The sequence below is a fragment of the Rhipicephalus sanguineus genome, chromosome 2 (genome assembly GCF_013339695.2).
Source record: "Rhipicephalus sanguineus isolate Rsan-2018 chromosome 2, BIME_Rsan_1.4, whole genome shotgun sequence".
In the NCBI taxonomy this organism is placed as follows: Eukaryota; Metazoa; Arthropoda; class Arachnida; order Ixodida; family Ixodidae; genus Rhipicephalus; species Rhipicephalus sanguineus.
Window position 1 is genome coordinate 16519642 of NC_051177.1, and position 25684 is coordinate 16545325.

The 25684-nt window shown below is 48.8% G+C and overlaps 1 protein-coding gene across 1 annotated transcript in view; it reads left to right on the forward strand.

The window, feature by feature from the left end:
* The window catches only part of LOC119381058 (gamma-aminobutyric acid type B receptor subunit 2), a 271571-nt gene that overhangs the window by 120738 nt on the left and 125149 nt on the right, over positions 1-25684 (forward strand). The window contains exon 2 of the mRNA XM_049412140.1: positions 11209-11346. Coding sequence (XP_049268097.1) covers positions 11209-11346 — 138 coding nt within the window. The remainder of the gene's footprint in view (positions 1-11208; positions 11347-25684) is intronic.

Consider the following 25684-nt stretch of genomic DNA (forward strand, 5'->3'; position numbering starts at 1 on the left):
TTCTCGGGAGCGGAGGCGGTGGCCACGGAATGTGCCGCGGCTCGGCGAGTGAGACCTCGAGCCGCGGCGTGGGCCGCCTCGTTGCCCACAAGCGGGACTTCGGTGTGTGCCGGGGTCCAAAGGAGGAAGACTGTTGAATTTTGTGGTGTAAGCATTTTTTAATTTCGTCCTCGTCAAAATAATTTGCCGTGGTGTACGGGTATGCACCACAGGTGATTGACAGTTTATACCTACCCAGGAACAGCGAGAACAGACATTGGTAATTTAAAGGAGAGAGCGTTAACAGACACCGACATCGGCAGCGTTGACCCGACGAATGGAAAGAATAAAAATTAGGATCCCAGCAAGAATCGAACCCAAGCATTCTGCGTGCCAATCGGGTATTCTACCACAGAGCCATGCCAGGTCTACATTGACGAAATTTACATATGTTATTGTCACGTGGTCGTGACGTCGACGAAGACAGCAGTCAGCGTTTGCAGGATGAAACTGTTTATTTGGCCGAACTTGGGGCCGGAAAATGAGAACTCGAACTACAGCAATACACGCTGTACAAAGACAGCGGCGAACAGGGCGTCGTCCGTCGATCAACTGACAAGCGGTGAAGCGCGTCGGCATTTAAACATGTGCCGTCGAATATTCCAGCGTTATCGCTGGCTGTCCTGCAAATTCTAGAATAAGCTCGAGTGTGCGCGTCTTGCGCGCAATCTTAACAAAACGATCTACAATGATCGCGAAGGTTCTCGAACAATGAGGCGCGGTTCGCGCTGAGCGTTGCCGATAGTCTTTGTGACCGAAAACCGAATACAGCAAAAGTGATAAAGAAACGCACGTGGCAATGCCCCCCTCTGAAAAAGCATCGTCCCCATGCTTTAAACAGAACAGGCCAATGCATGCAACAATAAATAACAAGAATAAAGCAACAAAGTAATATAAACAATAAGCACAAGAAAGAAAGCACAATAATAAAGCAAAATGACAGTCCTCAGATTCGCTAACGTGCGTAATATGGTTTGAGGCGCACGACATGGACGACTTCAGGTCGTGCACGGCGCCGCTGAGAGTTCGTAATGCCGTCAGGGACAACCTCGTAGTCGAGTGCGCCGAGGCGTCGAAGTACCCTGTACGGTCCGAAGTATCGTCGAAGAAGCTTCTCACTGAGTCCCCGTCGGCGTATTGGCGTCCATACCCATACACGGTCACCGGGTTGGTATTCCATGTGGCGTCGTCGAAGGTTGTAGCGGCGGCTGTCAGTCGTCTGCTGGTTCTTGATCCGCAGGCGGGCGAGCTGTCGTGCTGCTTCTGCGCGCTGTAAGCGGCGGCGTCGAGATTGTCTTCGTCGGTGACGTTGGGTAGCATGGCGTCGAGCGTCGTCGCCGGGCTTCTTCCGTAGACCAACTTGTACGGCGTCATCTGCGTCGTTTCTTGGACGGCCGTGTTGTAAGCGAATGTCACGTACGGAAGGACGGCGTCCCACGTCTTGTGCTCATCGTCGACGTACATGGCCAGCATGTCGGCGATGGTCTTATTTAGACGCTCTGTGAGGCCACTGGTCTGTGGGTGGTAGGCGGTGGTGCGGCGGTGGCTCGTCTCGCTGTATTTGAAGATCGCCTGAGTTAGGTCCGCAGTAAAGGCGGTACCTCTGTCTGTTATGAGGACCTCTGGGGCGCCATGACGCAAGACGATGTGCTCCACGAAGAACTTGGCTACCTCGGCGGCACTGCCTTTGGGCAAGGCCTTTGTCTCGGCGTAACGGGTGAGGTAGTCAGTTGCTACGACGATCCACTTGTTGCCGGAAGTCGACGTCGGGAACGGCCCCAGTAGGTCCATCCCGATTTGCTGGAACGACCGGTGAGGTGGTTCGATTGGCTGCAGAAGTCCCGCTGGCCTAGTCGGCGGTGTCTTCCGTCGCTGGCAATCTCGGCAAGTCTTAACGTAGTGGGCGACGTCGGCAGGAAGGCGTGGCCAGTAGTATTTTTCCTGTATCCTCGCGAGCGTGAGGGAAAAGCCGAGGTGGCCAGCCGTCGGGTCGTCGTGCAGGGCCTGCAGAACCTCTGGTCGCAGTGCCGAAGGAACAACGATGAGGTAGTCGGCCCGGGCCGGAGAGAAGTTCTTTACGAGGACGTCGTTTTTCAAGAGAAATGACGCCGATCCCCGCCTGAATACTTTTGGAACAACGGTGGTCCTGCCCTTGAGGTATTCCACAAGGCCCCCAAGTTCCGGGTCGGCTTGCTGTCGTTCAGCGAAGTCGTCGGCACTTATGGTTCCCAAGAAGCAGTCATCATCGTGGTCGTCCTGCGGCGGTGCGTCGACGGGGGCACGAGACAAGCAGTCGGCGACGGAGTGTTTTCTTCCGGACTTGTAAACGACTGTAAAGTCGAATTCTTGAAGTCTTAAGCTCCACCGTGCGAGGCGACCTGAAGGGTCCTTCAAGTTGGCTAGCCAACACAAGGCGTGGTGGTCGCTCACAACTTTGAAGGGCCGGCCGTAGATGTAGGGGCGAAACTTCGATGTAGCCCAGATGATGGCCAGACACTCCTTTTCTGTTGTGGAATAGTTGATTTCTGCCTTTGATAGCGACCGGCTAGCATAACTGATGACCCTTTCCAATTCGTCGGTCTTCTGCACAAGGACGGCGCCGAGTCCTACGCTGCTTGCGTCGGTGTGGATTTCCGTATCGGCGTGCTCGTCGAAATGCGCAAGTATCGGAGGCGTCTGCAGGCGTCGTTTCAATTCTTGAAATGCCTGAACTTGCGACGTTTCCCACCTGAATTCGACGTCGTCCTTCGTGAGTTGCGTCAGTGGCTCGGCGATCCGTGAAAATTCCTTGACGAAACGTCTGTAATAGGCGCACAAGCCGAGAAAACGGCGTACGGCCTTCTTGTCGGTGGGCGTCGGGAAGTCAGCGATGGCAGCTGTTTTCCGCGGGTCCGGGCGAACACCATCCTTGCTGATCACATGACCCAAGAACAAGAGCTCCTCGTACGCGAAGCGGCACTTTTCAGGCTTCAAAGTGAGTCCGGAGGTCTTGATTGCTTGAAGTACAGCTTCAAGGCGCCGAAGGTGTTCGTCGAAGTTTGAGGAAAACACAACGACGTCGTCCAAGTACACGAGACATGTCTGCCACTTCAAGCCGGCCAGTACTGTATCCATAACCCGTTGAAAAGTCACAGGTGCCGAGCAAAGACAAAAGGCATGACCTTGAACTCAAACAGGCCGTCTGGCGTTATAAAGGCAGTCTTTTCTCGGTCTCTCTCGTCGACTTCTATTTGCCAGTAACCGGTCTTGAGGTCCATCGACGAAAAGTACTTTGCGTTGTGTAATCGATCCAGGGTGTCGTCTATCCGGGGAAGGGGATACACGTCCTTCTTCGTGACTTTGTTCAGGCGACGATAATCGACGCAAAAACGGAGAGTCCCATCCTTCTTCTTCACTAGCACCACGGGGGATGCCCACGGACTCTTCGACGGCTGGATGATGTCGTCGCGTAGCATTTCGTCCACCTGTTTCTTCACGGCCTCCCGTTCCCGTGTCGAAACCCGGTAGGGACTCTGACGGAGTGGTCGAGCATTTTCTTCTGTTATAATGCGGTGCTTAGCAAGGAGGGTTTGTCGGACCCGCGATGACGACGAGAAACAGTCCTTGTTTTTCTGCAGAAGGCATCGAAGCTGTTGCTGTTGGCGAGCGGGAAGACTTGGGTTTACGTCGAAGGGTGGCTCAGGTGTTGGGGCAGTCGTCGTAGCTTCGTCATGATCTGAAAAGGCAAACGCATCGCTGACGGCCAAGATTTCTTCGATGTATGCAATCGTCGTGCCCCTGCTCAGGTGTCTGTATTCTTGGCTGAAGTTCGTTAGCATCACGCTTCCTTTCACTTCATGCAATCGAGCAATGCCCCTTGCAACGCAAATGTCGCGGTCTAGTAGCAAACGCTGATCGCTCTCGATGACACCTTCGATGTCTTCAGCTTTTTCGGTGCTGACGGGAATTATGATGCTGGAGCGAGGCGGGATGGTAACTTGATCCTCGAGCACGTTCAGGGCATGGTGACATGGATTCGTATCCGGCGGTGTCGTTTTGTCCGACGATAGGGTTATCGACTTGGTTCTTAAGTCAATGACGGCGCCATGATGGTTTAAGAAATCCATGCCAAGTATGACGTCCCTGGAGCAGTGTTGCAAGATTACGAAACTCGCAGAATACGTGCGATTATTGATTGTAACTCTTGCTGTGCAGACTCCAGACGGCGTTATTAGATGGCCTCCAGCGGTACGGATTTCGGGGCCTTCCCAAGCAGTCTTAACTTTCTTCAACTTCGTGGCGAAAGGCCCACTGATGACGCAATAGTCGGCTCCAGTGTCGACGAGAGCGGTGACGTTGTGGCCGTCAATGAGAACGTCGAGGTCGCTAGTTCGTCGTCTCGCGTTGCAATTGGGTCGCGGCGTCGGGTCACGGCTGCGTCGGTTTGTTCCGCTGCTTCGACGTGGCGTCGTCAGTTCTTCCTCAGGCCGTGAAGTTTCGACGTCAGGGCTTCGTTCGTCTTGCGGCGTGTTCTTTAGATTTCGTTGAGGCGTCGTCGTCGGCGGCGGAGGATCTTCGGCAGTTCGTCGTACAGCAACCGCACCTCCATCGGTTGCTGCCCTTAGTTTTCCGGATACGGGCTAGGTGACCGGCCTCGGTTTGGGCCAGTGTACTGCCGGCGGTGCGGAGACATGTAGCGGCCGGGCGACGGCGAGCGGGAAGGTCGTCCTTCTTGCCAGTGTGTTCCGGTGAGGTAGTCGTCGATGTCCCGAGGCCGTTCGCCTGGCTGCGGGCGCGGCGCGTTGACGGCGAATCCTCGAAGCCCCATCTGTCGGTACTGGCAGCGGCGGTATGTGTGGCCGGCTTCCCCGCAATGATAGCAGAGCGGTCGGTTGTCAGGGGCACGCCAAACGTCGGTCTTTCGAGGGGCGCATGGTTGTCCTGTCGGCGGGCGGTATGGCGTCGGTGGTGGTGGCGGCGGTGCCTGACGTCGGAACTGCTGCGGCGGCGCGGCGTCTTGACGCGGGCGAGGAGGGGCGGCGTTGCGTCGGGCTGCAGCAGCATAGCTCATGGCTTGCGGCTGAGGCAGTGGCGGTTCAAGGGTGCCCAGGGACTGCTGGATTTCTGATCGAACGACATCTGCGATCAAGTCCACTTTAGGCTGCGCCGAAGGTAAGAGCTTGCGAAGCTCCTCCCGCACGATCGCTCTGATCGTTTCACGCAGGTCGTCGGAGCCGAGGGCATGAACAGCTGGGCTGTCTTGAATCAATCGGCGATTATATTGGCGGTTACGCATTTCCAGCGTCTTCTCGATCGTGGTTGCCTCTGAGACGAATTCTTGGACCGTCGAGGGGGGTTCCGTATCAGCCCAGCGAAGAGCTCTTGCCTTACCCCTCGCATGAGGAAGCGGACTTTCTTGTCCTCGGGCATGGCAGCGTCAGCGTGGCGAAACAGTCGGGTCATTTCCTCTGCGAAGATGGCCACGCTTTCGTTTGGTAGTTGCACCCGTGTCTCCAGCAAGGCTGCGGCCCTTTCTTTTCTGACGACGCTTGCAAAACGTCTGCAGGAAAGCGCTCCGAAAGGCGTCCCAAGTTCGAAGAGTGGACTCCCGGTTCTCGAACCAGGTCCTTGCTGCGTCTTCAAGGTAAAAGTAAACGTGCCGCAGCTTGTCCTCGGAGTCCCAGTTGTTAAATTTTGAGACCCTTTCGAAAGTCTCGAGCCAGGTGTCCGGGTCTTCGAATGACGACCCGCGGAAGGTTGGCGGCTCCTTGGGCTGCCGGAGTAGGATCGGCGCAGGCTGCACGGGGTCGGTCATCGTCGCTGCGGTGGGTGTTGGGACCTTGGGCTGCCTGGTTTGTTCGGGAAGGAGCCCGTGCTCTGGCTGCAGTCCCTTCTGCCTGCGGCTTGTTCGACGATCCGGGTTTTCTTTGCTGTCGTCCTCCTCGCGGCTTGGGCTTGGGTCAGCGCTTCGCGGGGGCGTCCGGATCATGGAAGAAGCAGCACCTCCACCAGATGTCACGTGGTCGTGACGTCGACGAAGACAGCAGTCAGCGTTTGCAGGATGAAACTGTTTATTTGGCCGAACTTGTGGCCGGAAAATGAGAACTCGAACTACAGCAATACACGCTGTACAAAGACAGCGGCGAACAGGGCGTCGTCCGTCGATCAACTGACAAGCGGTGAAGCGCGTCGGCATTTAAACATGTGCCGTCGAATATTCCAGCGTTATCGCTGGCTGTCCTGCAAATTCTAGAATAAGCTCGAGTGTGCGCGTCTTGCGCGCAATCTTAACAAAACGATCTACAATGATCGCGAAGGTTCTCGAACAATGAGGCGCGGTTCGCGCTGAGCGTTGCCGACAGTCTTTGTGACCGAAAACCGAATACAGCAAAAGTGATAAAGAAACGCACGTGGATTGAACCATCAAGTGCACTTAGGTTCGATAATACTGACATATGTACTCTAATGTGAGGGCTGACGTTACGTCGCACTATAAGTTACCCTTTAAACGCCAGTGTTGTCGACGTGCCTGGTAAGCCCACGATGTGCACATAGCTACTACACTTACAAAAATACGTTGATCCACCTCGTAACTCTTGGCTCAAAGTCATAAAGTACAGCATAGAAGTACTCGCTGACTGCTTCGCATGAAACCGGTTCCCACAACGCGTGGGATCTGCCAAATTTCCCTTCGCAGTCAGTGTATTGATACTCCCCCCGCCTCCGAAAGCTTCCTGGACCTAATGTGGTTCTAAGCTGCCTCTGTGATCGGTGGAGTTACAAGCTTTCTGTGCCTCACATGGTTTTGCACAGCCTCCGTAATTGACCCGCCTTTGACCAAGAGACCATGTCCTGCGATGACGTAATCATATGACGTCCAACTCTGGCAATCTATGACGTCATGGATGACGTCATGTTACGTTGAGGTCATGTGACTTGGTACGCTGACTGCAAAGACACATTCACTTGAGTATCACGTGACTTTTGAGCGACCTTTATTACTTACTATTTCTGTGCGTCATTCGTGTTGACGCCGACGCCTGTCTCGCGAAGTATCGTCAGGTCTCGCCAAATCTCGAAGACGCTGACGGTCGATTTTCGCGTTTGATGAGGCGTGTAGGGCTTTCACCTTAATAAGAGAAATTTGGACTAGTTATGCATGTGGAAACACGTTTGCACTATACAACAGTTACATACTGTGCTTCTTTGGAATGTTTGCCTCTAGTTGAAGATATTTTTATCTTACGGCCATCCGCACAGCCAGGGGCGTAGCGTGCGTAGTTCAAACCTCCCCGAACTTTTTTCGATTTTGCATGTGTACGAGCATAGGAGTGCGCAGGGTTCCCCTTCAGGGGGGGGGGCTGCCCCCTCCCAATTATTTCAATGTATGGCGCTGAAATTGCGCCCCCCCCCCGAGCCGCAGCCGCCCCTCCCTATTATGTCAATGTGTGGGGCTGACTTTGCGTCCCCCCCCTTTAGGTGAATAGGGGAGGCGCCCCCCCCCCCTGTCGGCTAATCTCGGCCATTGTTGGTGATTTCGCCTACGAAATAGGAATTTCGGTATCTAGGCGGTGTTCAGGACAGAAATGCTTGATTAAGGTGATGGCACGAGGCGCTGTTTCTTTCCCTTCCTTCCATTCCTTCCATTGTACCCTTATATATGTGCTTCCTGCAATAAACTTTCACCTTCCTTGTCAAAAATAGAAAGATTTAGTGCCGGGGCCCCAAAGCGGCTTGCGTACGTAAGCCCTTGCGCTCTTTGTATTCTCCATGGGTGCGGCAGGGTGCTTGGGGTCCTCGGCACTAAAACTCTCTTAATTGCGCTACCTACAGTCTAGGTCCCCAAATGAACCATGTCAATCCACGTGCATGGTGGTGAAGGTCCTAAACGCCGGGAAAGGCGCGTGCGGTGATAAGAAACCGTCTCATAAGTCAAAGTAAGGAATTACATCATGCACTGCATTAGTACAACTGGACATGGTCGATAACTCCGTAACCTCTGCTCCATGTTCAGCGTTTCTTTTTCTCTCCGATTTCGTCCTAGCGGAAGCAAAAGCGTTGTTTTTATCCTCAATAGAAAGTAAGCGCTCAGTGATGAAAGCACATAGGCGCTCTGTTGTCACGCACGCATTAGTTTAAAAAGAAGAAGAAAAAAAGCTTATTTGCTCAAGACTTCGTGGCCTCTAAAAAAAGGCAACGGCGTTTGGTCGGGCCCCTATTCTAAGGAGCCGCTGGCCCTCGCCATCCTTTCGGCCCTCCGGACCAGGTTGAGCTGGTCCCCAGCTCAAAGTGCAGATATGTATGCTGACGAAATCATGCTTGAGCATTCATCATCATCAGCCTGACTACGCCCACTGCAGGGCAAAGGCCTCTCCCATGCATGTTCCGCCAATCTACCTGGTCCTTTGTTGCTGCCACGTTACACCCGCAAGCTTCTTAATCTCATCTGCCCACATAACTTTCGGTCTTCCCCTCGAGCGTTTGCCTTCTCTTGAAATCCATTCAGTTGCACCTAATGACCAAGGGTTATCTTGCCTACGCGCTACATGCCCTGCCCATGTCCATTCCTTCTTCTTGGTTTCGACTAAGATGTCCTTAACACCCGTTTCTTTCCTGACCCACTCTGCTCTCTTCTTGTCCCTTAAGGTTACACCTGTCATTTTCCTTTCCATTCTTGAGCAGTCATTGGTCAAAATGCAAACTCAGTGATGCAATAGCAGCACAGACGAAGAATAAAAATGCGATAAGAACCCTACTGCGCTTTATTGTGAGCACCCGCTGATACACTTAACACTCACGGGCTTTCAGCCAGCGTTAAGTTCTTGAGGCTGCGACTCTTGGCGACCGCCATTAGACAGTAATAGGTTAAGAGCGGGATCTGAAGGTAGTTTGTTACACTTGTAGTAACGTTCAACATTCTTCTTTTGATATCGAAGCTCACCCTTCGCACGCCTCTAGTGGCGCTCTTGGGATCCCTTCGACCCTCTTTACATCGGTATGCCTCATCCTCAAAGTGCAAATTCGTGGTGCGACTTGCAAATTTGGCCTTTGACGAAGAGCCTCGCTCCCCGCTTGTGCGTGGGTTCAGATGCTCGGGCTCTCTCCCGAAGAAACGGCCAAGTCGTAACACGGTCGTCTCGCCGCGGCTGCTTTGGCATGTGCATGCGTGGTGGACATTCTGCACCGTGTGCGAACGTGCGGCGTATGTAACGCGCCAAGGGTGCATTCGCGGGCCGCATGCTGTATAATGCCCTCAAGTTATGCAAATGGGTGGCTCCTGTGGAGGGCGGCCACACAGATTGCGCCCTGCACTTGGCCCCGCTCATTTCCATGAGCCCCCACCCTCTGCGCGCTCATCTTAATTGGCTTCACGCAACTGTTTAGGAGTAACGTGTTTGCAGGTGCCAAATAGTTCATCAAGGCCTGTTTTTACTGATCGAGTATGTGATTGCGTAGCAGTGTTTCTCATTCTGCAGTTTAATGTATCGGTGACTGGGCGCACGTTAGCTGATCGAGCGAACTGGTCCGGTTTGTCTATTGCTTGCGCATAATTTCGTGCTCATACCTGTAATGGTGCGTGTGCCCATCTCTTACGCATTGCCAAGGTTGATCGTAGCAGAATTTAAAGCAGAATATCGTAGCAGAATATCGACAGACCACCGTTGCGCTCGTAATCGGATTGTCAAAAAGTTGACAAGTAATTTATTTCGGCAGAGTCATCTGTTCCTAAATTGAGAGTTATAAGAATTGTGCTGCGTGACATTGCTGCGATGGAGGCATGCGTGCCAAAGCTACGGCTTGCATAAGAGACAACTCACGCGATGTGGCGCTAACAGCACGTGGTGCAAACAAGGTTAGGAGGCACAAAACTTTGGGGGCCGCTTAACCTGTAAACCGCATGGCGAACGAAATAGCGCCAGGAGAGTACAAATGTATCGTCGCTCTACGAACACTATATAGACGAGAGTACAAAAAGGGACAGAGGGTTCGCGGACTCTTAGTGTTGGGACCTCCAAACCTAAATCTATTGGTAGTCGCCGTTCAACTTCACTTGAACCACACGCATACGCATGCGTGAGCACACAATTCGCAACAGACGGTATGGACAATACAGCACTTACTTATTTAATCAGTGAAGAAACAAGACAAGCAAAGCGTGGAGCCCGTGCGATGATGCCCGTTCGCTCGGGAGGCACACTGTCTCCCTCTTGCTTCTCTACTTGTCAACTTCACCGCAGTCATTAACGTTCAGGGAATGGAATTGTTTTTCGAAGACGACAACTGACAGCTAAGTGAAACCAGCGCATTGCGTGCGGGCTTGCGTGCGTGCTTGTACATGCTTGTGCTTGCGTGCGTGTCTGTGTTTGAGTGCAGAAATAATTGATAAGTGAGGTGTAAGAAATAACACGATTCGCAACGACAGTATTTCCTGCTCTGTCACTCTCTAAGTAAAGTGATTTCCCCGCGAAATGACGCCGCATGCGTAAAAACATATGCGCATGCTTTGCCTTTCACCAGATTCCATCCCCCCTTAACGCCGCAAATATTTACAGTTCTTTTTTTATAAGTTGAACAATGTTCATTTATGAAGCACTTTGTGGTAACTGATAGCTACACTAAGACCAAAGCAACTGCGCACTTGGCTTCTATGGCCTTTGTTTCGCACGCTGTCATCTTCCTCTCTTGAAGTAAACTGTATACGTACTTGAAACTTCCTACTGTGTAGTCCTCATCCTATTGTCAAATTCTAATTTATTCTAGCAATACACGACCTGAACGTACTGAGTAAAGCCAGCAGCATTACCGGCGTTTGATATCTCAGTTGCCAGCGCTCTATAATTTAGAGCGTAATAATTGGCGTTGAGCAATGGTGATTTGATCGCAGCCGCCTAGAAACTCTACTGAATAATCTTCGGTAACATTTCTGAAGTAACACCTCCAGATCATCCTACATTTAAACACTGCTAACGCGAGGACCTGCCAGGATTGATGCGATCGAGACTCCGGGTCAGACCTTAAAGATGTCAAATGCTGGCACTACTTTAGGCTCATTCGACCATCCGTTTTCCTGATAAGTACTACGTCCCTCCATTCAGCAAATACATAATTGAAACGCCAATCTCTGTGTGACGGTGCGCGAGTTACACGCAGCTCATAGATTTTTTTTTATTTTATTTCTTTCTCACGCAGTGTGACGCCGGAGCGGCTATCAATGCTTTCTTCCACGCCATCTACCGGAAGCAGCAGATGACCATGCTGCTGGGTACTTCTTCCTCTGAGGTCACCGAGCGCCTCGCCAAGGTGGTCAGCTACTGGGGCGTGCTGCAGGTATGATATATTGTCATCAATCAATCAATCAATCAATCAATCAATCAATCAATCAATCAATCAATCAATCAATCAGTCAAACAGGGGAGAACTTTATTTTCACCAAGAAGTTTACAATGAAAAACAGACGACAATACAGTGATATGCGTAAAAGAAAGGTTGCTTCAACGCTTACGAAAATGCTCTTATTTCCGCAGCACACATGCACATTGTGGAGAAATAAACTAATAGTACGCCTGCTCTATATGTACTGCTTTGAACGTCCGCGCATGAATGTTACACCTTCAGTTGCCGCCGTTGTTTTGTGGCACTCCTGCGGTTCAAGGATGCGGTTGCAGCATTACTGCATCTATTTGTGGCGCAAATTATCACTAGATGTATTTGTTCTTATAAGCAAAGCTCATTTACTCTTTAAAGCCTTTATTCAGTTGTTGTTGCTGTTTGTGTTTGTTTTGTTTTGCTTTTTTTTATTGTCTGCTTTACCCGACTGTGCGGCGCCCTAAAACCAGATTAGGCGAAGCTATTAGGACAGCCTTGTTGTTTTCCTCATGCTTCTTAGGGTACGATGAAATTACATGTAGGAATGGTTAACAGTAAATTTTCAAGTTCGTTTTTGAAAGCAACAGAGACGGGATCGAATCCCGGCCGCGGTTTCGGTGGAGGCAAAAATGCTTGAGGCCTGCGTACTTAGATTTAGGTGCACATTAAAGGGCCCCTCACCACCCCTCGTTGAAAGACGAAGGAGTGGTTTCCTCCTCGCCTTCGCTACCCTTCCTACAGACCATACCTCCCCCTCGCCACTTATTTCTTAAAAGCACGTGCACCATGTCAGCACTAAGCGTTGAGCCTATCAAGATTTCGCGCTTGTCGGCTAGACGCTGTTATCTCCGTTTGCGCACTCGCAAACACAGAAAATAAAGTGAAATCAGTTGATCGCGCACGATAGCCATGCGAGGCAAGGAAGAACGGATGGGCGGCTGCATGGCAAAGCACCAGGAGACAATTCGCATCTGATATTTCTCGTATGTGGACCAATCGAGAGTATGTGCTGTATAGACGTCACGGGAATCACTGTTCTGCGTCACGAAGTGCGCCAGAAAGACAAGAAACGCCAGGAGAGAATATTGAGATCGTTTTTTTGTATTTTCAGAGGCTGGTGAGGGGCCCTTTCAAGAACCCCAGGTGGTCGAAATTTCCGGAGCCCTGCGCTATGGCACCTCTCATAATCATATGGTTGTTTTGGAACGTAAAACCCCAACAATTGGCCCGCCATGGTGGTCAGTGGTTATGGCGCTCAACTGCTGACCCGAAGCTCGAGAGATGGAATCCCGGCCGCGGCGGCTGCATTTTCGATGGAGGCGAAAATGTTTGAGGCTCGTGCACTTAGATTTAGGTGCACGTTAAAGAACCCCAGGTGGTCGAAATTTCTGGAGCCCTCCACTACGGCGTCTCTCATAATAATATCGTGGTTTTGGGACGTTAAGCCCCAGATATTATTAATAACCCCAAGAATTATTATTATTAAGCAACAGAGTCTTCGGTTGTATCGACAGAGGTGGGAAGGAAGTGCCAGTCACTAGAGCCACTGTCGCCGAGCTCTAACCGTTTGATGATCTAACCGTTTGATGATGATGATGATGATCGGCGACCTCAGAGAATAGATTTTGCTAGCAACTAGATAGTTCCTGTACGCGTATCGTTTTCTCACCTTGTACAAAGGTTTATCTGCAGTGTTTGCCGAAGATTTCCCTTGCATAATGAAATAGTTCTAAAGTGGCATTTTTTTTTTTTGTTGTTGTTGTGTCTGTTTTCTTGGAAATGGGGACTACCAGCATGCGGCCAGCTATTGGCTGCCGGATACTCCGTGCCCAAAGGTAAATGCAACAGTTTGGGGCAGGGAACGACTGTGCATGAAGCAGCAAGCGAAAAAAGCACGTTCAGCTAAGCCGGTCAGCTTTCTTCGGGCGACCGCGGTCGGCTGCGAACTATTTCGCCTGGTCGTATACCTGGTCGTTCGTTTGCCAGATAAGAAGGGACGAAGAGGACGGTGGATGAGGCAGGCGAACGAGAGCTACGTGAGCCTGTATGTACTCCCTGTTTGCACGGCGCGTTGCATCTCGGTTGGCGCACGTGATAAGTGCTCCAGAGCTCATTCAAGCGCGAGGTGCGCCGACGTGCTGCCCCGCAGAGAGCGGTAATGGACGGTGGCCCCGGGCTCGCTACTCTTACCAGTTTTCATTAGGTCTGTCCACTTCCAGTGGATCAGGCCTACCAGTATCGGGAACGGGGCCTCTCGTGTCACAAGTGAGTGAGGTAGAGAGATAAGATAAAGGCGGAGAGGCTAGACAGGCTGAGCCGGACTACCCTGAACTGAGGGAAAGGAACTGAAATATGAGACAAGTTCGTACTTCTTACCAACACACACACAACACACACACACACACACACACACACACACACACACACACACACGCACAGCACACACACACACACACACACACACAGCACACACACACACACACACACGCACACACACACACACGCGCACACACACACACACACACACACATTTCAGTGTTGCACTAACGAAATTTATACTGTCCTGATATTATCACGGACTCCAAGAGTTTTGCCAGAACATATTTCACTAGACAAAAGCAAAGTGATCGCAGCAAAGTACAAATTATAGAGCAAGAACGGATCAACAAGAAGAGATATTGATCAATGAGCCAAAATGAAACGAAAAGCTATGGCACTTGCATTGAAGAAAAGTTGACAATTGCGACATTACTAATCATTTATTGCTTTCATTCTCCCTTCCGCCATATCTCTGAAAAAAATGACAGCAAGCTGGTGCGAGCTTGCGGAATGACAACCCATCAATCGGTGAAGCTGTATGTTTCGAATGGACGGAATAAGAATTTCAGCTTCTTGCCAAATATTTAATACGTTGTACCTACCCTTCCGAGTACTAGAAACGAGATCTTTACTATGGTACTAATTCATTCACACGCATTTTATTTCGCCAGCGGATTTACCATATTAGCTTCCCCTTCGTTTAAATATTCGCTCAAATTCATCTAGGTTGCGTTTACCCGAGGCAGCGGGGTAAGGACGGCTTTCCTCTTAAAACACAACCCTCTGGATTCCTCGCAGACGTAATTTATTGAGGCAACTAGCCCACGCACATAACACATAACGTTCCCTTTATTTTCGACAAACATGCGCAAACAATACGTGTCGACAATAAGGAACCCTTCTCCGAAAATGATATTCACAAGGTCTAAAAGTCTCAAGCCGTTCATTTTATATGCCGTACGTATGGCAGATATTTTTGGTCTCCTTAATTCCTCTAAGCATTCTACTCTTAAACTTACCCTTTTATGAACACCTCGCCATACTGAATGTTTAAAGTGTCTGCACTGTCTAATTCGTCATCATATGCGTGCGCAGGGTTCCCATTATTAAGTCAATGTATGGGGCAGACTTTGCGCCACCCCCCCTTCCCTCTTAGTTGACTAGAGAAAGGCGTCCGCCCCCCTTCCCCCAACCCCTGCGCACGCCTATGCTCGTAATGCTGCTACTCTTTAGACAAATGTATTAAGTTCGTTGATGCTTGCCGCACTCTTAGTTCCCAAAAACTAAAATAGTTAACATTTCCAACTAAAGCTAACGTGTTCACCGGTTCTTTTTTTTTCTAGACAATTGAACTCTGGAATTCTTTACCAGTTGTTCGTGAATTGCCGATTGGTGGCTTTTTCTCCGCAAATGATGTGTGATGTATGATCCCCACACCTGCAATATGTTTTAATTAAATAATTAAATTGATAACTTCTGATAAGTTCACAGAGGACACGCGGTCGACCAACTGCAAATCTCCTATGACGCATGCAAATATGGTGAAGGCAAGGGGGTTCGGCAATTATTGGTAAACGTTTTAATTTAGCCTGCAGCGTGAATGTTTCGCCCCACATTGCACCTAACAATTTCCTCAATTTGATTCAGTTTTAACGTGGTTGTTTGGGGGCGCTAATGGCAGTGACAGTCTGGAATGTTTGGATAAGCAACGTTATACAATGGCTCTGACTGAACTGCACAGATTAAGTCGTTCGTCCCTCGCAACGTGCTTCAACGAAATAAGAACACCATAAATGCCTCATGCTTGCCGATTTTGCCATGAATAACAACCACACGACTCGCATAACGCACGTAAAAATTTGTGTAATAAGGAATTATTTTCGAAGCGCATGATTAATCTACACATTTCAGTCTAGAAATACTCGTCATCCATAGAGGGGCTGCTACTTTATTGATACGACATCTGTGACGTTTCCTAGGAAAACATTGAAAGCGTTTCATGCAATGCCTCGAAACAGGTCGCAAACGAATAGCAATTTCGGTTTGTCCTCTAACCAGAGCACGCACCTTAAATTTTGCCTCCATATTACCCCTAAAATTATCTCCATTTCCTGAAAAAAATATATTTTGAGATCCGTCTAGTTTCTTTGGTCGTTTTTATTTTCTAGAAAACTGTGAAAACAGGCATATGGCGTTTTTGAGCGATTCTAGCCGCAATGAAGATACTCAAAAGGTATATGTGGGAGCATTTTTCTATTGGCAACTCATGCTCGAACAAGTTGATTGGTTTATTGCTTTTGCAGAACATGTCTACAACGAGCATGATATTAGCATGGTTTTCGCAATATGGTAGTGTATGGGCATGAACATACGACACTTGCAGACGTGCAGCTTTTTGTTTTAACACGAAAGTGTTTTACGATGGAGCCTACCAAGCATTAACTCACGCCACTTCCGTTAAGGAACTGACGTCAGTGAAAGGACTGGCGGGCAAGTCAGAAAAATATTCAGAAAGAAAGTGCTAGCCGCTCTTCTCGGGGATCGCGCTGTCATCTAGGAGCGGTGAAGAGAAGTACAGCGCCAAAGTTCTGTGCGAGCATCTCGGCGCGGCGGAGGGTCAGAACGCGTGCTTCGATAACAACACAGTTTCGTGATTGATTCTGTTCCTCGTTGAATTAGCCTATGACGTCTCGTTGCCTTCGGAGTGCAATTTGAACATACAGCGCCATTGTTCACCCGTCTTCCATTGGTAGTTTGCAGCGGTGCCAAATGAGAATATTGCTGCGTTAAGCACTGCAGAAAGGCAGCAGCCTCAACCAGGGGCGTAGCCAAGGGGGGGGGGGGGGGGGGGTCCAACCCCCCCCCCCCCGAAAATATTCAGTTTTGCTTGCGTATATATACACGCACACGTACAAACGCACGCACGAACACACATAAAGTATGGTTGAACCCCCCCCCCCCCTCCCGAAAAAAATTTCTGGCTACGCCCCTGACCTCAACGGGCAAATGTCAGGACTGCTTCGGACGAGCGTGAGACACGCTATAGCGGGAACCATAAAGCTTTCACACGTTCGAGGCCCAACTGCGCCTCTCGCATTCGTTAAGCTGAGCGCGTCACAACGTTCGCCACAGACACTGCTGTGCCGGACCAAAATGCTCGGCGGCAATGGGGCAGCGAGTGTCAACATGGGCGCACCTGCGTCGGAGAGCGTCCCAGTAACGTGCAAGTCCACCAGAGCAGCAACTACTGACGTATAGCTGTAGCCCAAACACTTTCGTGTAACAATCGAACGATGCACTCGAACACTGTCGGGTAATAAACGATTACGGTGAACTGCTCACCGACATCGCACGACTCGCCCTGCAATTGAGCCACCCTCGCGAAGCTGGAAGGAGCGTACTCAAGGGCTGAATCTGGCAACACTTCCCGAGGTGAGGGCGGCCATATATGTTAGTCCCATTCATATGCACCAAAAATTGGTAGTAAGATCAATCATTGGATTGATATTGAATGATGTTGGTGTTCTAATAGCGGAAAGTCAACGTTAGACAGCAAGTATTTGTTCCGAGTTGGAACTCAGGACCAGGACAAATTTTCTGTCAAAATGGAAACCTTTCTTTCTAAGGAATCCTTACGGGATTCGGGCTACAGACGTGTGGCCATCTTACCGGCTTCCGCAGAACCGATTTTTTATGGCTACCATTTAGGCAACGTTAGCCTCCACTAGGTGACAGTATACGCAAAATTTAACCAGAACTGGACAATAAAACAAAGCTACGCTGACACTTACTGCACTGCAGAAGTTCATCGAGAAGTGCCGCAAACGTGCCGAGCAAAACCCACCTTTAGATTAAATGTTCGACGCACTTTCCTTCGAGCGCTCTTCGACATCGAGATTGAGTGCACCACTACTTGGACAAAAATCGTTCTATATAGTGTCGTGTAAACACTGCCTTCAACTGGACTCTTCAAAGTTTGGCCGAGACCGCAGATGTAAGAGCCGTGTGAAAGGAGAATTAGAAGAGAGCATAAAATTCGGGAACACAGACTTCATTCGCTCAGGCGCGAGTGACAGAGTGGTCGCCAAGAGGGCCGCGGTTTCTTTCCACCTCCGCGGTTCCATTATAATTGCAGAGCAGCCCGGGCTGCGAGGATGGGACGCGCGCGGGAATGCTCCTCGGTGCTAGAGGTCGGTTAGAGTACCTATAGACACAGCGAAGTCAAAGAAAGGCCTAGCACGTTCAGGTGTTCTTCATACCTCTATCGAGGGCCGCCTCGCCTCCTTCCCGTGTGCACGCATGAGTTCCGGCGACTCCAGCTTACCGTGCCCGGTGAGAGAGCAGTGTCACATACATCATATAAAATGTGCAATCACGCGCAAACCAACACGTACTAAGAAAGCAAGACAGGGCTGAATTTGCTTCGCGGAAGAGCCGACGCCTGTCTCTGACGCGACGCCGCCAGTCGAGGGTGTGGTGACCGCGCACGGCAGCTTTCAATGGGCGCTCCCTTCGAGGGAGAGGAGGTTTCTTGGGATGCTGATTCGCCGTGGATATAATGCCACTCCGAGCGTACGGCACCTTCAAGGGCGTGACTGAATTGGCTGTGTTCCCCACTATATCTTTTTTCCCGCTCTGTGACCCCTGTCAAGGCGTTAAAACCTGAATACTCATTTCTGCACTTAAGACTTCACCTATACTTCTGCCTATTTACTTTACAGCTTCTTTTGTGTGTGTGTTCTTTTTTCCTGGTGTGTGGTTTCTCAATAACATAGTGGAACACCCGAAATATAAGGTATACTGGAATACGTAAGCAGAATCCTTCGATGCAACTCCTACTTCCGTCCCGACTTGGACGTGAAGTGTCGTTTTTCCGTCAGCTTCTGTTGGGAGCCTCCTTGGCGAAGGTGCGCTCATTGGAGTCACCGACAGTGCTGCGTGCGAGATCTGCGGCACCGATGAAAACATCGACTCAGCCGCTTACTCTAAGAAAAAAAAAAAGCATTCTCACTCCTTTCGGGGAGTCTGGACTTGCATGTTGACTTGCCACTCTCTTTAAAGAGGCACGTCAAATCTCTTTGGCGGTCATTGTACTCTCTTCGGAGAGTCGTGTGACCCACAAGAGAGTTGACGTGCCTCTTTAAAGAGAGTGGCAAGTCAAGACTCTCCTAATTGAGTCAGAAATACTCTTATTTTTTCTTAGAGTGCTCTCCTCTGATTCGCAAATACGAACACTTTCTAACGCGCATTCACGACTGCACGATGAGCCACGTTTTGCGAAGCTGCTACTGGGGTACCGTCCCCATCGCTCGTCGGCCCAAAAAAGCAGTGAAGGCACTTCTGTGTTCTTGAGGACGACGAGCCTCTGCGAACGCCTTTGACTAGTGGCGAAATCCCAGACGCGTGAGCGAATTCATGCGCGGAAGAAACCTTTCCCTTTTCTCTCTCTCATCTTTCCATTTGCAGTTCCCATCGTTACGTAGCCAATCATATGCCGTTCTCCTTAACCTCCCTGCCTTTTCCCTCTCTGCTTCACTCGTTCTTTCGTTCGTTAACAATGCGCCCCGCGTGCACACACCTTTGAACGCAGGGTCCTGTAATGCTTAAATTCATCATTTAGTACCCACTAGCCCAATCAACGAATCTATAACGTCTGACTGTCGCAACAGGCAAAACGGCATTGAGTGTAAATTATGTAACAACATAAAGGGCTGTACATGCAAAATGAAAATAATTTGTTGCAATCGCACCCGAAAAAAAAAATACCCACACACACATCGCAATTTAGGAGCTTGAGACGTTGGTAATGTACTCCAAGTGTATGCTCCTCACGTCTGCCAGCATTTTTGTTGTGAATTGTCGTTATACTAAGCAACGGTCTGATCTACTGCTTTGCGTCATTAAGCTGATCACGCTCTGCTCTCTAGGTTCCCTGATATGAAAAGGCAAGGGGCTATTTTTTGTTCATGGTGATGGTCTGATACATTACTTCGGTCATCAACGAAGCGGCTGTTTTTTTATAATTGTTGGGATTTAACTTCCGAAACCACGATATGACTATGATGGACGCCGTAGGTGGGCTCCGGAAATTTCTACCACCTGGGGTTTATCAACGTGCACCTAAATCTAAGTACACGGGCCTCAAGCATTTTCGCCTCCATCGAAAATGCGGATGCCGCTGCCGGGATGCAATCCCGCGACCTTCGGGTCAGCAGTCGAGCACCATAACCACTAGACCACCGTGGCGGGTGGCTGTTTCTTTGCAGCATGCCGCATTTTCCTCATGATAGCTTCCTAAATAAAAAAAAAATATTGCATAATTTCCGGCTCAGTTGACCGCCATCACATACATTCACGTGCGTGTGCAAATAACGTCACATAGCAACGTGATCAAATGGTTGAGCTCTTCGGGCATGTACATTGCTTGACGGCCAAAGGGAGTCTTTAATTAAATTCAGGCAAGTGCTCTCGCATGCCTGAACACACACGAAAGCGACTTTTTTTTTCGTTTCACCGCAATTGCGTTAAATATAAAAAATGCGAATTCAGCAGGTGGAGCGTCATTTTTTATTTCATCTCCTTTTATAGAAGGCCATCCACGCAGGCCTTAAATTGTCTAATTATGTTGTTGGGTTGACGTTCTGCCTCTTCGGTGTATTCCAGATTTTCGAAATCCATCGTAGCCTTGATGGGGTCTTCAAGGAGCAATCGGTGCCTTGCTTCTTCTTCAGCTTTTATGTGAAATGACCGCTTCGCTTAAATGTCTACGTGTTCATAAAATGAGTTTTTTTTTTTTTGCGCTGCTTCTAGTTTTTGCATAATATTAGATATGACAGTCCTTATAGTGGCTATTCCACTTGCAGCAAATGACGCAGCAGGTCGAGAGGGAAATGCGTATCACGTACTTTATTTAACGTCGGTGTGGTGCCATACAGTTTGTCATATTATCTTTTTTAAACCAGCGGTTCAACAGGCGAACTCCCGATGTCGTAGCAGGTCGCGGTGTAGATGTGTGTCAAAATGCACCGATTATATCAAATCCTGAAGGACATTATCAAAACGGCGAGCATCTTTATTTTTATGACATACTGGGTGTTCTTTGACGCGAGGGCGAGTTGTGTCAAAAGAGCGCCAATACGAGGGTGTAATGGAAAAGCAATGGTGTAATTTAGTAATGATCGGTATTTGAAACTACGACACGTAACATGTTGTACATTTGCCAAGTGACAGGTGGGTATGCGCCACCTGAATTGGACAAGCCCCATTACTGAGCACGGCAGGTGCGAGCGTTAAGCGAAAAAACCGCTCGGCGAAGTGGAGCACGTGGAACCCGTGAGAGAGAGGGAGGGAATGAAGGAGAGAGAGAGAAAAAAAAAATACAGAGAAAACAAGGGAATAAAGACATAAAAAGATAGAAAGACAGATAAAGACATAGAAAGAGGGACAAAGAAACAGACACGGAAAAGAGATAGAAAAACAGATAGCAAAACCGAAAGAGAAAGAAAGAGATGGAGAGAGAAAGTAATAGAAGGCAACAGGTACAAAAAACAGATACAAGAAACTGAGAGAAACAGAAGCACAGAGAAGAAAGAAAAAGTCACAGTTTCGCCGAAACGGCGAAGCAATGAATGCGATAGCAATAAATTGTAATGTAACGCGAAGAACGGGAAGCAGCTCGAAATTGCCAGCGCGTCGCTCGAGCCCAAAGGACGCACGAAAAGAACGCACACAGGACGAGCGCGAACTAATGCGTCACAGCTCGACACTTTGAAGCGCACTGCTGAAACATAAAGCAGGACGCACGAAACGAACGAACAGGTACACACAAGACGAGCGCGAACTAATTGTCACAGTTGTTACTTATTTCTGTTTGAACAGCGCGTTCCTTTCGCAAACGCGGCCGCTGCAGCGAGCGAAGCGAAGCGCAGCGGCCGCGCGAAAGCGCACGAAAGCGACCACGCCCTGTAGAGCGAAGAACAACGGCGTTCGCAGGAGCGGCGCGCGCACGTCGCGCCATCTATGTAGCCACTAAGAAAGCATGCTCAATTACATGGGGTATATAAATAGCTCGCCGTTAGCAGGCTGAAAGTCGGTGCTGTCGTGGCCTAACGTCTAACGCGGCGGGCTGCAAAGCGGGAGGTCGCCCGTTCGATTCCGCGCGTCGGAAAGAATTTCTGAATTATTTTTCTTCATGGCTTTTCTACATATATACATACTTATGCATATACGGTGAATGACGGCGACGGGGACGGACATTTTCCAGCCGAGACTGTCCATATAATTGCTATCGCAATAAAAAAAAAAGATTGGGCTTCGCCTTCAAGAGTAGTACGCAGTCGCGTAATCTGGCCCCGCCAGCATCGCCTCCTCAATTGCTAGTCTGGCTTCACTTCTCAGTGGACAACTCAGCCGTGTCGCAAGGAAAGAAATGTCTGTGCGCGTAACATAGGCCCTTTCAAAATATCCTATAATGCCTACTGGAAGTAGAGTTGCGAATTGCCAACTAGGCCATTACTCTTCCTTTTACAAATTCGCAAGGGACCCGCTACGCGTCCACTTTGCTGTTGCTGATGATTATTAATAATTATGCCTGAGCGCTTTGTCATAAGCAGACCTTTAAACCAGTCTCTCTTTGAGCAATTCATATGTTTTCATGCCTGGTGAAATTCTACGCTACTGCCACGCAGTATTACATGTTTTAATGACACACCTCGCACTACTTAACATTCATATAGTGTGTTTTCTTTTCCGAAGCAATTTCGAGCACGGGTGTGGATCTGTGGTAGAACACCTGCTTGCCACGCATAAGGCCTGGGTTTTTAACAGCGAAGAAATTTAAGCTAGCCGTAATATGTGTGTGCGGCCTATCAGAAAACCACCATCATCATGAACGGGTATGTGCCACACAACTTGGGCAGATCCCTCTACTCACCGCTATGGAGGGGCCGGTGATAACCCTGACAACAAGTACAGAGAGAGAGAGAGAAAGAAAGACAGCAAGATAGAAACGAACAGATAGACGGCAAGAAAGATATAAAGAATGAGAAACAGAAAAAATTCAGCAGATCCCACACCTTGTGGGAATCGGTTTCATGCGAAGCAGCCAGCGAGTTCTATGCTGCATTTTTTGCTTTGAGTAAAGCGTTGTGAGGTGGATCGACGTGTTTTTGTAAGTGTAGTAGATTTGTCCACATCGTGGGCTTACCAGGCACGTCGACAACATTGCCGTTTAAAGGGTAACTTATGGTACACTCTTAAAAAAAAGGGTGTCTGTACTGACTACCTTTGGGTGGTAATCGCCTCGCTACACATATGATGACCTTTTGGGGTGTCAAACGACTCCCTTCGTTCTTCAGACCAACGACTCCCTTCTTCACAATTTGGAGTGTCAAACGACTCCCTTCGTTCTTCAGACCAACGACTCCCTTCTTCACAAGCAGAGAGTCTACGTTACTCCCAACGCAGGAGTCTACATGACTACCTTTTATTTCCCGCTAGTACCTCTAGGTAGTCAGGGTGACCCCTTTGCCATGGTAACGCTGACCCCCACTGGAGCGTTCCTTTGACTCCGTTGTCCTTAAGGACAGTGGTGTACATGACTCCCCTGGCAAGAGTCAGTGTGACCACTTCGTGGTACTCAATGAGACACTCTGCAACAAATAATGCGTTTATTTTTCTTCTTGGTCGATATTGATGAAACTTGCTGAGTTTAGGTTTACTTATGTGGCGATTTCAAATATGCAATTATCTGGAAGAAAATGCAGTTTTTACACATAAAAATTTCATGTGTCTTGATGAGCAAGCCTTTCCAAACTTGGAGTTACAAAGTAAATCGACATATCGCTATAGTTAGGGGATAAAAACTGTATGCAATAGTTTTAAAGGAGTTTACTGCGCTGTTCTGGCAAAGGAGTTTACTGCGCTGTTCTCGCATAATGTTCATGAACCCACTAGCCCACATACGAACTCGCGTTTTAACCCATTTGAGTTAAAAGTTACGTAATATTGAACTCTCGTGAGCGAATCACCAGCTAGACATACACTTACTGGTCAATGTTCAGCATACTATGACTATTGTTAAGTGGGTTTAGGACATGCATTCTGGTTATGTTGCATACAGTTCCCATTTCATATTGTGATATGCTTACTTTGTAACTCGTGCAGGCCTAACATGGCACATGAAATGTTTGATATACTTAACACGACATATAATAGTAGAAAAATATTTGCATTTTCAAAATCAGCGTACAAATACACATAAACTAAACAAGTTTTATAGAGATTGATCAAGAATTTCAAAAGAACTTCAAATCAGAGCGAACACCATTAGGGTTTTTATCTGACAATCGACGAAAGTTGGTGCCGCTACCTCTTGTTACTCAACAAGGCACTTCCACCGGGTTTACTCAAACAGGAACACTGTGGTGGATGCATGACAGCCGCAACAAGTTTTTGTAGCAACTTTACAGTGCTGCATTCGATTCCTCTGGGGGAAATAAAATACTACTCGAAGTTTATATAGATGAGTCTCAGAACAATTTCCGCTCGCGTAAAACAACAAAAAATGTTGATTCTAGAAGAAAGTAAGCCATGCAACACGGAAACAGAAGAGATGCGGACAGCTCAAACGCTAGCGTTTGGTTTGTCTGTGTCTTCTCTTTCACGTCTGCATGCCTTCATCCTATAAACAAACTGAAATTTCTGCGATTCGTAAAATTATTCTTTGAATCGGTTTTAAACACTTCATGCCATTTCATACATGTTCACATTGTAATGACAACCTACTGTTTTATCAGTAAGCACCTAAACTATAGGCACAACATCCTGCGAATAATGCGTAGTCCTTAGCCACGTCACCACAATTGTTAAGCATTTTATATATATCTATATATATATATATATCTGTGTGTGTGTGTTTGTTTGACATTTTTGAGCGCGCAAAAGAACAGGGACGAAAAACGACGCGGACACAGCGCTGACTTCCAACATATGCTTTATTTTCTACAGTGGTACATATATATATATAGACAACAAAAAGCAACGCACGCAGGTGCATTGTACAGGAAGGCTTCATGTAAAACCACAAATAAGTATGCATGATAAGCAATCAAACAACCTGATACCGGATTTTTTTCTTCTTTAAGAGATCAAGCGGTCATTCCTGACTACCACTATCGTCTAGTCACCCTGTGGGCCTTGCTTAGAAAGTCTAGTTCTTTTTGGATAGGTCAATTGAAGGTGCACTAATGCACATGTCTCCCAAACTTGCAATCTTCGCCGCTTCAATTATCTCGCGTGTTGTTTGTGCCTGGCTCCTTCCTGTCGCAGTGCACTGCGAATACATGTGATCGCACCCACACTTCCTGCAGTGGAAAGCCACATGTCCCACACCTCCAGTTTCGCACGTTATTTGCGTGCTCACGCAGCCTGTCATTGGCACACCGTCCCGTCTGCCCTATGTATTTCTTGCCACAGGACAGCAGTAACTCATAAACGATGTTGTTCTCACATTTAACAAAGCTTTCTTTGTGCTTTTTTTGGCACCTGGGTTTTTCAGAACCACTGTAGGAGGCCTTGCACAGATTATAAAGCTTGTTTGGTGCTGAAAGGACGACTCTTACGTTGGCGTTGTTTCCTATCTTTTTCAGCCTATGTGAGACATCGTGAAGGTACGGTATGACGGCGCATTTCTGCTTGACAGGCTCCGTTTCTGGTGAAGCCTGCTCCTCACCCTCGCGAGCATGTTTGACAGTCTTGAGAAGACCCTCCGCCACAGATGTGACGACATACTGAGGAAACCCCGCCTTTTTCAGGCAGTCAGCTTGCGCCTGGAAACTACACGAACACTTGTGAGGACATGAGCGGCGAAGCGCATTCATTAGGGTTAATTTTGCAATAACCCTTTTAACTAGCTTGGAGTGGCCCGAAGAAAACGGCAGAAGCGGCTTATTGGCCCTAGGCTCGTACGACCAGCAGACCT